General features: G+C 52.8%; 1 protein-coding gene across 1 annotated transcript in view; it reads right to left on the bottom strand.

Annotated features, from left to right (window-relative positions):
- ITGA11 (integrin subunit alpha 11) overlaps positions 1–14,894 on the bottom strand; it is a 116,071-nt gene that overhangs the window by 53,331 nt on the left and 47,846 nt on the right. The window contains exons 3-5 of the mRNA XM_080667661.1: positions 8,510–8,610; positions 3,594–3,685; positions 1,146–1,260 (exon numbers count right to left, since the gene is read on the bottom strand). Of these exons, the coding sequence (XP_080523787.1) occupies positions 1,146–1,260; positions 3,594–3,685; positions 8,510–8,610 (308 nt within the window). The remainder of the gene's footprint in view (positions 1–1,145; positions 1,261–3,593; positions 3,686–8,509; positions 8,611–14,894) is intronic.

The raw sequence follows: 14,894 nt of genomic DNA, 5'->3' as shown, positions 1-14,894 counted from the left end.
GGCTAAACACTCCACTGAAACGTGCACACACAGATGCACGCATGAGCACATACACACACACACACCCAGGGCTAATCTCAGACCTGCTGAGTTGGAACGCCCTGGGATCTGTATGGGATAAGCTCCCTGGGCCCTGCTGCTGGTCAGCTGGGTGGGAGGCCTCCCCACAGGAGCCTCTCTAGAGGCTGAGCTTGTCATCCTTGGCTAGAGGAAATAGTACCCTGGTGGTGAGGGGGGGGTGGCGATGTTCCCTGTGCGTATCTCGGCCCCTCCAGAGCCCCAGCACTGCCGTTTCCTCTCCTGTTTTGTGAGAAGAGTGTCAATGCCTCCTCATCACCCCAAGACAACCCCTTTCCAGCCCCTACCCCCTAGGATGCTGCTTCCTTGTCCCTCCCACAAGCACCATCTTTCCACCCCTGACTGGGCCCTGTTGTTGGAGGAGGCTGCAGCTAGCCAGAGGCACTAATGCCCTCACCCACAATAAAACGGCAGCAGCTGCTTGGGCGATGCTATTGAGCCCGGAGGAAATAGTGAGGCTTGGAGCCAAGCAGTCTGGGCTCGCAGGAGGCAAAGTCTGAGCTTCATTTCCCAGATTTTCGGGTGCGGAGTGAGTATGAGGTTCAGTGTTCCATGAGGCTCTGGGTAAACTGGGCAGAGCTTCCTAAGGTCCAGAGACACTGGCTCGAACTGACTATTACCAGGGATATTTCTGTTCTCCTTGGTCTTCCACCTACAGGGCAACTGAATGGCATGAACATCAAAGGGCACCATTCACACTGTAGTCTAAGTGAACGGTGTCCCCAGAATTGTGCAGTGAGTAGCTTGCCCACTGTACACAGTGGCCCACAACTTCTTCCTCACTCAGGCTGGGTTTGCAGTGAGCCTCCCTGGCCACCAGATTTCCTCCATAACCTTAGCTCATTTGCCCTCCACCATCACTCTGTGGGGGTGGGGGGCAAGACTATGACCCCACAGAGGCCCAGAGAGGTCAAGTGAATTGTCCCTGGTCCCCCACAGAGCCAGAGCAGGGTGGGGCTAGAGTCCAAGTGCTGCTTTGTAGCTGCAGGAGAGCGGTGGTCAGAGCCCTGCGCCTCCCAGGGACTTCCGGCTGCTCAGCCTGAGTCTGCAGAGTTGAAGCCACTTACTTTGGAGAGCTGGGGCCACGGTCTTGGAGAATCTGAAGTTGGAGTTGACTCTCGAACACATCCCTGTGGTGTAGTAGGAGCTTCCACACTCGTGAGACCAGAGGGGGCTGCAGGCCTAAAAGCATAGCACAGACCCCCAGTCACTGGGGGCCTTCAGGGTGGGTCCAGGCCCAATGGCCTTCAGCCTAGTCCCAAGCTCCATGACCCAAGACGGATCTCCTCTCAAGTGTTGGTATTCCCAGAGAGTCTAGAGGGTCTTCTTTGAGTTTACCTGAACTCTGCTGCCAGTTCCCTTGGTTTCAGGTGGAATAGAGAAAAATGAATCTTAGAGTCCTCCTTCTCCTATTTGCAAGGGTCTCCATCCCACCATCTAGGGTTGTTTCTCTTCTACCTGCCCACCCACCTACCACACAGGATTTGGGAAAGTCTTTTCACCCGTGGGAATGGACTCTGTCTGAACAGGTCACCTGGAGGTCCTTACTGGGCCAACTTCCAGGGCTCCGTCCTGAGAACATGCCCATGGTTCATACTAGGGGAGGAAAACAGAACGTCTCTGCTTTTTCTCTGAAATTTGCTGCTAAAAATATTTATATCAATGCCTCATTTAAAGACTGGGTGGTGAGTTCCTCTCAGAGTCAGACATTAAAAATGAAAGCCCAGCTCCCTGTCTCGATTTTTCTCCTGCTTCTGGGAAACCTAGGGCTAAATTTTGTGCTGCAATTTTCTTTGGTTTGAGGAATAATTATTCTACTTACAATCCTTTCATTTAATTAGCTTTCTATTTTTACTCAGATTTTAAAGGCTTGGTTTTATTGGTAGCCTTTGTTGAAACTGCTATAAGTTATTTTTGGAAGTAGGGGGAGAATAATGGGAGGGTGAATGATGGATGATGAATGGATGGATGGATGGGTGGATGATAGAAGATGCATGCTAGATGATGGATGATGCATGAAGAATGATGGATGATACATGAAGGATGATGGATGGCTCGATAGATGGATGATGGATGGATGTAGGAAGGGATGGATGAAAGAATGGAGGATGAGGGGGTGGATACATCTACAAATGGATGAGTGGATGAATGAATGGATGGATGGATGGATGGATGGATAGATAAATGGAGAGATGGACGATTGGTTGGGAAGGACTGATGAGTGGAAGGGTGAATAGATGAGTTAATGAATTAACAAAAGTTGCTATTTATATGCCAGGGACAGCCTACCCACAGAGGCCCCAGAGGGCATCAATGAGCATCTCAGGACTTGCACCAGCAGAGCCACTACGCTTTCCTCAAGTCCCTGAGCATCCCAGTCATCTTGTTGCTCTAGTGTCTGGTGCTCCAGACCCCAGACGTCTCATCTGTCAACAGAAATAAACTGATGGACAAGAACAAAGAGTGACACAAGCCCTCCCATCTTACAGTGAGTGACGCATTTTATTGGGCTTTCTTTGGTAATTTTTTCTAAAATCCTCTTTTGTAGAGTTTCTAGGAATAAGTCCCAGAGGATCCTGTTTTGAACCCCCAGCTTCACCCAAAGTCATGGTGATTCACTGGAACGTGGTGGCTAGGAGCAGGCAGTTCCCCTCTCTCATGCCACCTGCATGCAAAGCCTGTGTCTGCTCACCTGGGCAGGGTGCAGAGACCTCCATGCATGACCCGCTGCTGCCTTTCTGTCCCAGCATCCTGTTTACATCACTCATTTGCTTACTGTTGTTCCCTCAAACCAGAATGTAAACTGCAGGGGGCAGGAGCTCTGCTGACTGCTGAGTCCCAGTGCCTGGCATTGGCTCAGTGTATTGAGAGTGCTCAAAATAATTGTTAAAATCAATGGATGTCTTTATCACCTCAGCCCAAGTACCCTCGCCTCTTTCTTCATTGCTAAGGCCTGTTTATTCTTTAAAAAAACCACAGGAACCTCCCCTGGGAAGCCTTCCCTCTTGTCCTGAGCAGTCCAGGTGGCCCATCACTTGGTAGCCTTTCCCTGGTTGTAGTAAATCTGTGTTCACTCATTTTTTGCTTCCCTTCCAAGTCTCTTTAGGGTGTGTGGTGTGTCCTATTCCTTTGGTCAAACCTGGAGCAGAGGTTCGGCCTCTGTCTTGGACAGAGGGCTAGGCCCCCCATTGGGCTGTTGGCCTTTATTTATTTTTGTTCCTTTTCAGGCTTTCTGTCTCCCACCCTCAGGATATGTGTGTAAAAGGGATCAACCCTTTTTCTTGTCTGGACTGTCCCTTGCCCCCCAAATTTAGGGCACAGCAGCCAGAGTGGCCCAGGCAGGAAGCTAGCAGAGTGGTGTAAGTGGGCAGCAGCCTGGTGGATAGAGTGAGGGTGCGTGTGAGGACACAGTCACCCCATGTCTCTCCTGGTCCCGAGAAGGGTCCATGGGGCAGGAGGGTCCATGGGACAGGAGGGCTGGGGCTTGGAGAGAGTGAGGGGCAGGTGGCTCTTACCAAAAAGCTGTTGTCCTTGGGGTTGGTGGCTAGGCTCAGGCCGAGGCGCATGTTGTCCTTCCGCTCGGACACGTTGGATAGGGTGACCCTTCCTGAGATGGGAGGGAGAAGCTCAGCCTGCAGCCCCTTCCCCCCTGCCCACCCCTGATCCAGAGTCTGCTGCGGCCGCTGGCCACCGGAGATGCCTGTGGCAGGGCTGGTGCCAAGTGAGTCCTCCCCACTTCTCTCTATACGTTGATGCAGACCATCCTGGTTTACTAAGGCCTTGCTCAGACATGGTCTAATCATTTCCTCTCAACTCCCTGTGAGATGAGGAAAATGAGTCTGAGAGAGGCTAAGCAACCTGCCCAAAGTCACACAGGAAGCACATGGCAGAGCCTTCCATCTCCTAGTCCAGAGCTTTCCCTCCTCCAGTGCCGGAAGCCAATTCCAGCATGTCAGCAGGGCTGAGTCATCTGGGAATGGCTAAAGGCATTTCCCCAACCCTGAAAAGGATACATAAATTGATTGCTTGCTGCCAGACAGCTCAGGGCATCTCAGTCTACATGTTATTGCTGCCTGTTGGCCAAATACCTGAACAGCCGAAGGCAATTCCCCAATCTGACAATGGATTCTGTACAAAACCCTATGCTTTGATGTGTATATCTACCTTGCCTTAGGACAAATTGTGTTAATAAAAAGCAAAGGGTCCTGAGACAAGGAGAACTTGGTTTCTTTAGCCAAGCTTGTCTGGCCCCCCAAAATGCCTTCCAAAATTATGTTTTGTCTCTGGACTCTTATTTAATTTATGCACAGCACCTTCTCCAGGTTCCTGAACCCTTCTAGATGCCGGATCAAGACCACCGGCATTACTCCAGCCCTTCGATGGGCCCCAATCTTCCCCTTGTGTCCCATCTGACACATACCATGGCACCCCACCTGGCTTTCCCTGGGCAGTGTCTCCTCCATATGTTTCTTCAAGCCCCCTGCCCTGAAACTTACCCACCCCTGGCCTGCTCTTTCAGGGCCTGCTTGACTGATTCACTGATGATGATAATGGATCCTTTCTCACGGGTAGCAAATAGCCAACTAACAAGAGGCTTCTAGAGGTAAAGGTCTTGCCAAGAATGTCAAAGAGCAGGATTATCAGCCAAATGGATGTAGGGAGGGGGTGGTGGCAGATTAGAATTACTAAATAAATTATGTCAGTTAAGGTTTTACTAGATCATCCTGTCAGGCCACTGAAGGAAAGGAAGTGAGCTTGAGTTCCCCAGACATGTGTTGGGATGTAAGTATATGTGTATGTGTGTGCACGCATGCACACATGTGAGTGCACACATGAGTATGGGCACATGGAGGGAGGGTTTGGGGAAGCAAGTTGGGCATTTCGTTGAGCCCCGAGCCTCCTGCTGTGAGGAGGATCTCGTATCCTCCCTGTTGGGCAGAAGGGTGATTTCTAGGGGCTCCAGGCCTCAGGAGCATGGTTTGCATTTGGCATTGTTGGCACTGGAGGTATGGAGAGCTGGCCCGCCTTCTGGACACAGCCCGCGGGGCCTGGGTGGGCGTTCACAGAGATGAGCGGAGGCCAGGCCTGCAGCCGCCTGGCTGCGCTGTGGCTGGGGTGGGCAGCTGTGTTTGTTGTTGTTCCCCTTTGGGCTCCCTCAGCTGGTAGTCAGGCTCCTTTTGAAATCCAGCCCCTGTTGGCTGTGCTGTGACTGGGATTGCTTTCTGGCACCAGAGAGAAAATAATAGTCATACTGTGCTTTAAAAAACCGTCTCTTAATCATTTACAAAGTACCATCCACACGTGCCCTCCCCAGACCCCCTCTTGGTCCTGGGAGGCCCAGAAGTTCCCATTCCTGTTTTACAGATGAAAAAAAAATCAAGGTGCATAAAGGGTTAGTGACTTCTACAAAGGCAATTGCTGGTGAATGATAGAGTGGGGGCTTGAACCCAGAATATTCAAGGTTCCATCCTGAGCTTCCCATCTGCTGGCAGGGCTGTGCTGGCACTGGGATGGTAGTGAGAAATCTGAAGAGGAAGCTCCTAGCCCCAACTGGGCAACATCCACCCTCAGCAGCTTGATGAATTCTGCCCTCCACTTACTTAAGGGGCACGTCCCTCCCCTCAGCCTGCCCCCCTCCCCCCCGCAACTTTCTCCCGTGTCTCAGGAACAGAAGTCCTCTGTGGAGCCACGCCTGCCAGAGGCAGATGGGCATGGCAGGGAAGTCCGTCGTGTTGGAGGAAGAGAGACTCAGGCTCGAGTCCTGTTTCTGCTGCTTCTGCTGCCCGTGGATTTGGGGCAGGCACTACCTCCGCTCTGTGACCAGGAGACCAATGCCTTTCTCAGTGGGTCTCTGTGAGGGTCTGGGACGCAAGCCTTTCCTTACACAGGGCCTGCCTTCCAGAATCCCAGCTCCTCATTAAAACCCCTAACTTCGCCAAGCCGGCGTGGCTCAGTTGGCTGAGCATCGACCTAAGAACCAGGAGGTCATGGTTAGATTCCCGGTCAGGGCACATGCCTGGGTTGCAGGCTAGATCCCCAGTGTGGGTGGTGCAGAAGGTAGTGGATCTATGATTCTCCCTCCTCATTGATGTTCCTCTCTCTCTCTCCCTTTCCTTTCCTCTCTGAAATCAATAATATAAATATATTTAAAAAACCCCACAAAACCCAAAAAGTCCCCCTAACTTCATCCAGGAGTTGGGAAGAAAGCACCCGCAGTGGTCGTTCACACTGAGGTGTGAATGACTGACGATGTGGTCGTTCACACTGAGGTGTGAATGACTGACGCACTGGGCCTTCCGGGAGAGAGGAAGGCACATTCCTGGCTTGGCAGGGCTCAGAGCCTGGAAAGGCCCAGGCAAACCCAGGACTCAGGTCTCCCTGCCTTGCATTTTCCACTGTGGGGCTACCCTGACAGATGGTCTTCCTGCCGGTGCTCTCCATGGAGGGGAGAGAACACTCCTGCGATGAGGCTTCCTGGCAGCGCTTTGCTGCCCAGCTATGTCCCGGTTCAGGAATGTTTTCAGGTTCCAGTGGTTTCTCCCTGCCAGCAGGGGCTCCTCCTCTGCAGGGAAACCGGGTCCACAGGGGAAACCGGAGCAACAGCAGAAACTAAATGAGCGGTTCATGCATCTGTGTCCCCACCTGGACCAGGAGCTTCTCTGGGAGGCCTCGGTAGCTCAGCTCCGACCCTAGTGCCTGCACCTTCCATCAGCCCTCCTGCTCCCTCTGCCCCAGGCACAGAGCCATTCTTTCCGACAGAGTGAGCTTATTCCCACCTCAGGGCCTTGCACTTGTCTTCCTCTGGCTGGGATGTTCTGGTCCCATTTTCTCCTTTTCACCCCCAGACCTTTGCTCAATGCTCTCTGCTCAGAGATGCCGTCCTGCTCAGAGAGGCTGTCCTGACCACTTTGCTAAGGCACAGGCCTCTCTCCCTACCTCCTCCCCACTCACCCTGGTTTATCACACACAGCATTTCTCTCAACCCAGGCTGACCTTCATCCTAGTTTGTCTACTCACTTATTGTCTCCTCCAGCGGGGCCCTTGGAGTCTTGTTCTCTGCTGTGTGCCCGGTAACTAGCATTGTGCTTAGCACATACTAGGTGCTCATTAGAGTTCGGGGGACATACTAGACTGGAATGAATCCTAGGATCATCGAGTCCACCCTCCCTATTTTGCACACAAGCAAACAGAGGCTCAGAGAGGGGCTGTGAGCACACGGTGAAGAAACTGCACAGCTGGGAGGAGACACCCAGCGTGGCCTGTTCTGGAAGCTGCGCTCTCAGAGTGGCGATGGCCGGGATCCGTGAGCTACCAGCCAGCCGCCACCCCCCTAGTCTGTTTCCTCCTGAAGCCTGGGCCTCGGCTGTGCCGGGGTTTGAACTTCCCACCCGTGGTGCTGACGCAGATATGAGCAGCAGGGGTGCCCAGCACCGCGGGCCGCCACTGAGATCGAGTTCTTGGGGCTTTCTCTTTGATGCAGGCCTTTTCATCCATCTGCTTATGTCTTGGAGCTCTGCCATCTCCCCCACCTCCCCACAGAGCTCACCCCACTGCTCTAGGGTGCAGGCTCCCCTTCTGGAAGAGGGGGAGGCGGAGGGTCCTGGCCCTGGGCTGCCAGTCCTCTAGGGCAAGGCCCGGAACTGGGGCTTCTCAGCCCAAATGGAACTTTTATTCCCTTCCGTAAGCAAGTGGAGCAAGTGGCGGCCTGGCCACTGTCTGACCTTTAGGACAAAGTGGAAGTGGTTTAGAGGACTGGTGTGTGTACTTTAGGGAATGCTTCCCCACCCCCCATCCCCCACTCCCAGATTTTACAAGGGCTGGGAAGGCCTGGAGGCTGCTCATAGCATCCGCCTATGGCTGCAAGCTCTTCAGAGGAACAAAGCCTTCATTTCAGAAGGGCGGTGTTAGGTAGTGGCAGTAGACTGCCTGGATTGAAATCCAAGCCTTGCTGCTTGTTAGCTGGGGGACCCCAGGCAGGTCCCCTCACCTCCACATGCAGTCATTTCCTCCTTTGTTTAATAGTTAAATTTTATAGGGGATTAAATGAGTCAACACAGCTAACAGTGCTGAAACCAGTGCCCGATGAGGCGTGAACATCATCTAAGATGTATGAATGTTAGCTGTGGCTGTTAGCACTCCCAAATCAGAAAGGAGGCAGCAGGCGTTTTTCTCCTGCTGGGAAGGGGCAGTGGATGAATCAGAAGGAGCAATGCCCTAGGACACTGGAGGCCTGGGCTTGATTCCTGGCCAGCCTCGAACAAGCTGTGTGACTGTGGGAAAGCTGCTTCCTCTCTCTGGCCTCAGCATTCTCATCTATAAAATGGGGGCAGGGATACCAGCCGGGAGGAGCCAGTGTGATTCTGCGTTGTACACCTGTCCCGCCCTACACAATGGTTGGCTTCATTGTGGCGAGACCAGAGGCCCTAGTTACCCAGGTTGAGCTTTGTGCAGTTCCCGTGGGTCACCGGACATTTGTACACGTCTCCCGTCTTCTGCTGGCCATTGGTTTCCAACGGAGCACCTACGACGAGCCTGGGAAGGAAGAGAAGACACGTGACGATGCTGGGGGAGGTGCTCCTTCCTGGTAAAGGCTGGAACCTGGGGGGCAATGATGAGGGGAAGGTGAGGTGTGTGGGGGGAGCGTCTCTCTCAGGGTGGGATGCTGGGCTTTCAGTGTGAAGTCTCGGGGCCTGTGGCCCACTCCAGGCCCTTGCCAGGATGTGGAGACACGGAGGCGAAGACCACATGGGTGCAGCAACAAATGAGGGGGAGGCAGTCCCTGAGAGAAGGGCAGGGCGGACCTCATGGAGGAGGTGATGCTTGAGTTGGGCCTTAATGGTTGAAGATGAGTTTTTTCAAATGGTAGGAGAGTGGTAATGGTGGTCCTTCAGGCAGAGGAATGGTTTTGGAGCCATAGAGCCTTTGCCACCTGTCACTACCTGCAGGGCCTCAGTCCTCACCTCACCTGACAGCCTTTCAGTCAGTGACTCAGATGCGGGGCATGCTGCTCAAGTTAATGACTGTCCCCTGAGCCACGAAGCCTTTGCTCAGGGTGGGCCAGGCAGCCAGCAGGGCTCAGCAGTGTCCAGGGACGGCCAACCATCTGGGGCTTCGGCCTTGAGCCTGTGCTGTGGTGAGCTTATTTGGAAACGGGGTCTTTGCAGTTGTAATTAAGGATCTCAGGATGAGGTCATCCTGGATTACCCACGTGGGCCCTGCAGGGAACCCCCGTTGGAGGTTTAATATGGCTCCTGCAGTAAAGGCGTCTGGGATATGGTGAACTCTGTGTTAAACCTTCTGTGACTGTTTAACTCTGTGGCCTCAGGCTCGGCTGACTACCCAGAAAGCCGCCCAAAGATCAACACCAGACCCCTGGAGGGAGGTTAATGAATGTATAGAGTCCGGATACCTGCCTTTGTCTGTTAACTTAGAAACGCAGTATTCTTTCTGGTGGTCTATGTGCCTACCCCCATATGCTTTTACTACTAACAACCTATAAAAAAGAGACCCTGTCCGGGGAGGTGGTGGGTTTTTCCCAACGGCCACCCCTGGGAGCGCAGCTGCTTTGCCCATGTAGGTAAGCTTCTCCGCTTCTCCTATTAAAGCTCTTATGTATTTGAATAAGGCTACGTGTCAGTTCTTTGGAATCGATCCTGAATTTAGACTTTTGGGGCTTTCCCCCAACAGCCCTAAATCCAGCAAGTGTCCTTATAAGAGACACGCGAAGGACAGACTGAGGAGAGAAAGCCCTGTGAGGATGGGAGCGGAGCTAAGAGGGACGCTGCCACAAGCCAACGAATGCCTGGGGCCACCGGAAGCTGGAAGAGGCAAAGAAGGGTTCTCTTCCAGAACCTTCCGAGGAAGCACAGCCCTGCTGACACCTTTTTTCGGATGCGTGGCTTCCAGAACTGCGAGAGAATAAAGCTCTGTTTTTGTAAGCCATCTACTTGGTGCCAATTTGTCCTGCACCCACTGCAAGTTAATACACCTTGCTTACATGCTTCTAGAAAATAATGAGTGGCACCCCTTCCTGGCTTGCCTAAACCTGGTAGGGCCACCTTCCTGGAGGCCAGGGAGAATCCCACCTTCCCCCATGGCTCCCCAAAGCCTCCTCTCTGCCTCACCCCCAGCCGGAAACCCAGTGCTGATATAAAGCAAAACCCTGAGGGCAGGCGGGGTTTCCCCTCAGTGACCACCTGCCACTCTGCCAGCGCCGCCTGCCTCTGGCACATCTGGGACCCTCTAGGCATTGGATGCCTGTCCAGCTCTCAGCCAGCAGCGGCCTCCTCTGCTCAGGCCCTCGTGATAACAGCGACTCAAGAATGGAACCCTCCCAGGAGGCTGCGTGGCAGGGCAGGGGGTGCCACAGCTCTCGTGGCCCGAGAGGCCTCCCAGGCCCTGTGGACAGAGCATAGATGACCATGAGGTTTGGGCACAGGTACAGGTGAGACGCTGGGAGCAAGATGGCCTTTCTGGAGCCCTGCCCTCCCAGCAGCTGCCCACCCCCCGGCAACTCGGCCCAAAGAAGCAGTCAGTCATTTTCTGACTTAAGAGGGTTGAGAGGGGACAGGCCTGGAGGTTCAGGCTACACAGGACTTTGGTGTCTTCTGGTGGTCACACTCCCCCGGCCCGCCTACCGCCTACCCGCCTAGGTCTGAAGTGGGAGTTAATAGAGCTCTGTTTGAAATTAAGAGTCTATGAAATAAGAGCTGAGATTTCTCCCCTGGGAACCAGATAATGACGGATTCTAAATATATCACTTATTAAGCATGCCCATTTCGGACTGGCAGGAATTAATTGGGCTCATAAAATCTGTTTGTCTAGACAATGTGATTTTTGGCTATGAGAGAGAGAGAGAGAGAGAGAGAAAGAGAGAGAGAGAGAGAGAGAGAGAGAGAGAGAGAGAGAGAGAGAGAGAGAGGTGTCAGTGTGCGCGGCTGAGGCGCCAAGCTCGTTTTGCTGGCTGCTCTAGTGTTCAAGGTCAACCTGACAGTTCAGCGAGTCTTCCAGAGGAATGTGCCCCCCAGCACACCCTGCCCGTAGGGGTGTGCTGTCTGGAAGGAGTGCCTTCGAGGAACAGCTTGCAGGATGCCTCTGGGGGGATCAGGCACAGCAGGTTCTAGATGAGAAAACCATGGCCATCTCCTAGAAGAGCTACCTCGTGTCTTAGAAAACACCCCGGCAGCCTGACCAGGCAGACTCCCCACATTTCTTCCCATTTTACAGATTGGGACTCTGAGGCTCCCTGGCCTGCTTGGAGGGACCCCAACACAGGATGAGGTCTTTGGGCTGAGAATCCAGGGGCTGGGTCTTCATCCTGATTCGGTCACCTGCTTGCCCTGTGACCTTTAAAAGTCATTGACCTTTCCAGACCTTGGTGTTCTTGGCTGCGAAATGGGGCTAGCAATTCCTGCACTGCCTACCTCTCAGGGGCACCGTGGGAAGTCACCGATGTCAAAGGACACCAAGAAACAGAAGGGGTTGAATCAAGGTGAGCTATGCACAAAGACTGCTGGCTTCCCAGAAGCCGCGTGTCCTGGTAATGGCTAACATGTGACATTCAGGCAGTAAATCTGCCAAGTCTTAGTGACCCCGAATTTGCTACAAGACCAAGAACAAGAGCCAGCCCTTACATCCATCTCCATTCTCCCAGAGCTGGTCTCTCTGGGTGTCTGTGGCACTACATGAGGTGGCAGAACAGGGCTTATTATCCCCATATTACAGATGCAGAAACTGAGGCCCCAGGAAGGGAGCTGACCCAGGCCCCACAGTTTGTGACAGAGAGTTCTCCTGAGACAGCTTTCCCGGTGTTGCCCCAAATATCTCTTCGCCATGAAGGAAGGGCCTGGGTCAGCTCTCCTTGCCACTCTTGAGTGTCGGCATTACGTGTGCCTGTCGGGCTTGAGGTTTTGAGGATGTGATTCAGTCTCACTGCGCGGGGAGAACTGCCTAAGCACAGGGAAAATGTTTGCGTCATCACCGAGACCCGCCAAATTGCTCCCGGGGTCTGGCAGCCCCTGCCACCTCCTGCGGCCGCAGCCTTATATAGCCATCTGCAGCTTCAGGGCCTGCTGTGCCTCACGGAGACTGGACACCCTACACCCTCTGGCGTGGGCACCAGCACGGCATGGCAAACCCCAAAGGTTGTGGTGAGCATTGGGCCCTTTCCATGGGCTGTGTGCTGTGACTCACTGGCTGTGGGCTCCCGGCATCCTTCCCATGGAGGCGCGGGGATCAGGGCTGCTGCGGATGGCAGAATTGGTGGCAGGCTTCAGCCACAGCCCTGTAAGCCGCCTCCGTGGTGGCTGCCCTCTAAGCAGGGCCTGGCCAAGGGAGGAGGCTCACCGTGGATCTGGCCACCTGAGGAAGGCAGGACATGGTCCCGCTGGGCCCTGGGTTCCTTGGCTCCCAGCGGAACACAGGCGAAGAGAAGGGGTTTCTGGCTTCCTACCTCACACCCTCTCCAAGGCCCCATGGACACTCATCCTGACTTCTGCTTATCCTAGGCTCCACCCTTCAAGGCAATTTTAGTCTCTCAACCTTTCAGGATGCCTACTCCTATAAGAAATAAAGGTACCATGTGCCTCCAATGTGTGTAAAGTTTTATGTTAATTAAACCAGTGTATATTAAACAACTGTCAATCTGTATATTAAATATCCACAATCCTGTTTTTTCAAATAAAACATAAACCTAAATAGAACCTGAATCATTTTGTTTCTATACCCCCGTATCACGTCCTGCACATCCTCTGTGGTATGCCCACCCTACCCTGGAGATCAGTCCTTTAAGATCCAGCACAAATTCCCACCTGCTCCAGGAAGCCCTCCATGATTACCCCAATGTTTTCCACATAAACCAGCATCTAATCCCTGCTGTCTGTTGTGGCCAGTGTTTTAGTGTCATCTTTCCTTAAGGGCCAAGATGTTCTTGTGTGCCCTGCTGCATAGCATAGGGTGATCTGCCAGGCTCTCAGGAAGAGGTACCCACTGGCTACTGTGACCCTCTGTCTCACAATCAGCAGCAGCAGCTTCGGAGCTTTTGGCTTTGCCTGAGGACTAAGAGGAGCCTCCAGATTAGATCCTGGAAAAAGGGTTGCTGAGAAATTGTGTGCTTTTCATGCACAGAGTTTCAGTGGAGTGACCCAACTTCCATTTAAAGTCAACATTGCTTGATTCCCTGGTTTCCACTTCCCTCTTCTCAAAAGTCCTCATTTCTGTATGGGATTCAGGGAGCCTGGCCCCATTCCCAGTTCTGGAGATGATAGCTACTTCAGGCTAGGCCAGCTTATCTCCTGGCTGTAGTTACTGAAACAGGTGAGTGAATGACTTAAGTCACCCCAATCAGAGTGGATCTCAGGGCTTCTGTTTGGGACTCCGGGACCAAAGTAGTTCCTGTCCTCTGGTATGTAGATGCAAGCCCTGGGACTGCTGGCAGTGACCTTGTGACAATGAGAGGTGTGGGCTGACGCATTGTGTGTGTGTGTGTGTGTGTGTGTGTGTGTGTGTGTGGCTGAGAGAAGCATCTAGAGGAGGAGTTGAAGTCCTGATGATACTATGAACCCCTGGATCAAATTGTACCTGAAGCTTGCGCTCTTCTGATATATAAGCAATAACTACTTTTTATTGTATAAGCCCAATTGAGTTGAGTTTTCAGGTATTTATAACTAAAAACATACTAACTAGGCTCCACCCTAGTTAGTGCAAGGCCAAAAAAAAAAAAAAAAAAGCACATAGTTAAAATTACTCTTAGAAATCCATATATTACCATACTGGAACATGGCATCCAAGAGGAACATGGCATCCAAGACCAATGAGAAAGGAGCAGATTCATATCCCCCAGCTCATGCTCCACCTGGGGCACATATTTACTGCATGAGTGATGGGTGGACTCTGAGACACCAAGCACATTATTTTTCTCTGGTTAATTGAATGTGTAAGACTGTCCCCTGGCCCAGCCTTAGGGAAACAGAAATCCTTTTGTTCTATGTGCATTTACACAACCATTTGAATAGGGAGCCCTACACTCGGAAGTTTCTGGTTACCTGGTAACTAGCCTGGCAGACCTCAGAGCTGGGGGAATGTGGTGATTCCTTGGGCTAACCTCATCGCCTACCAATGAGGCCTGGAAGGCCAGGAGCAGGAAAGTGCTGTATCTGAGGTCTTAGAGGAGACGGTGCAGAACTGGACTGGTGCTCAGTGGCCTGACTCCCAGGGCAGAGCTCCCGCAGGCTCTGGAGGTTCCGCAGGCCACAGTTGGGGGAAAGCCTGGAGGCAGGGGCTTTACTGGCTGTGTCTGGGGAGGCAGGTGTGAACAGCTTAGTTTCCCAGCAGATGGGCGGAGCAGACACCATGGGCAGAAAAAAGCCATCAGATGCTTGGGGAAGGAAGGAGGGAACCTCCAGCTGATGGGCCTGCCCCTGGAGGAGATCCCAAGCCCAGAGACCAGCATGGACCACTGAGGAAAGGCAAGGTGTATGCTTCATCCCCACCCTGGCCAGCCTTTTTGCTCCTGGCTGCAAGACCTGGACCTCACATCCCAGGAAATCGAGTGATCACTGTCTATTCTTTTCATTTCAATGATTCACTTTTGATGCAATTAAATTGTATGGATTTTGATCACCTTTGAGGTGATTACTTTTGAGGCTGGAAGGGCACTTAGTATCTGAGGCTCAGACAGTAGATGTGACCAGCCTGTGAAGAGACACTGGTCAGTTTCAGAGCTGGACTATTGTAAAAACCCGGGCTGTTCAGATAGCCCAGCTCTGGGCATGCAATGCCCAGCGTGGGGACACGGTGCCCTCCTCGGGGCCAGTTGG

The sequence above is a fragment of the Plecotus auritus genome (assembly GCF_963455305.1).
Source record: "Plecotus auritus genome assembly, chromosome: 1".
In the NCBI taxonomy this organism is placed as follows: Eukaryota; Metazoa; Chordata; class Mammalia; order Chiroptera; family Vespertilionidae; genus Plecotus; species Plecotus auritus.
Note: the sequence above shows the minus strand (reverse complement) of the source record. Positions and strands in the feature narration are given on the sequence as shown.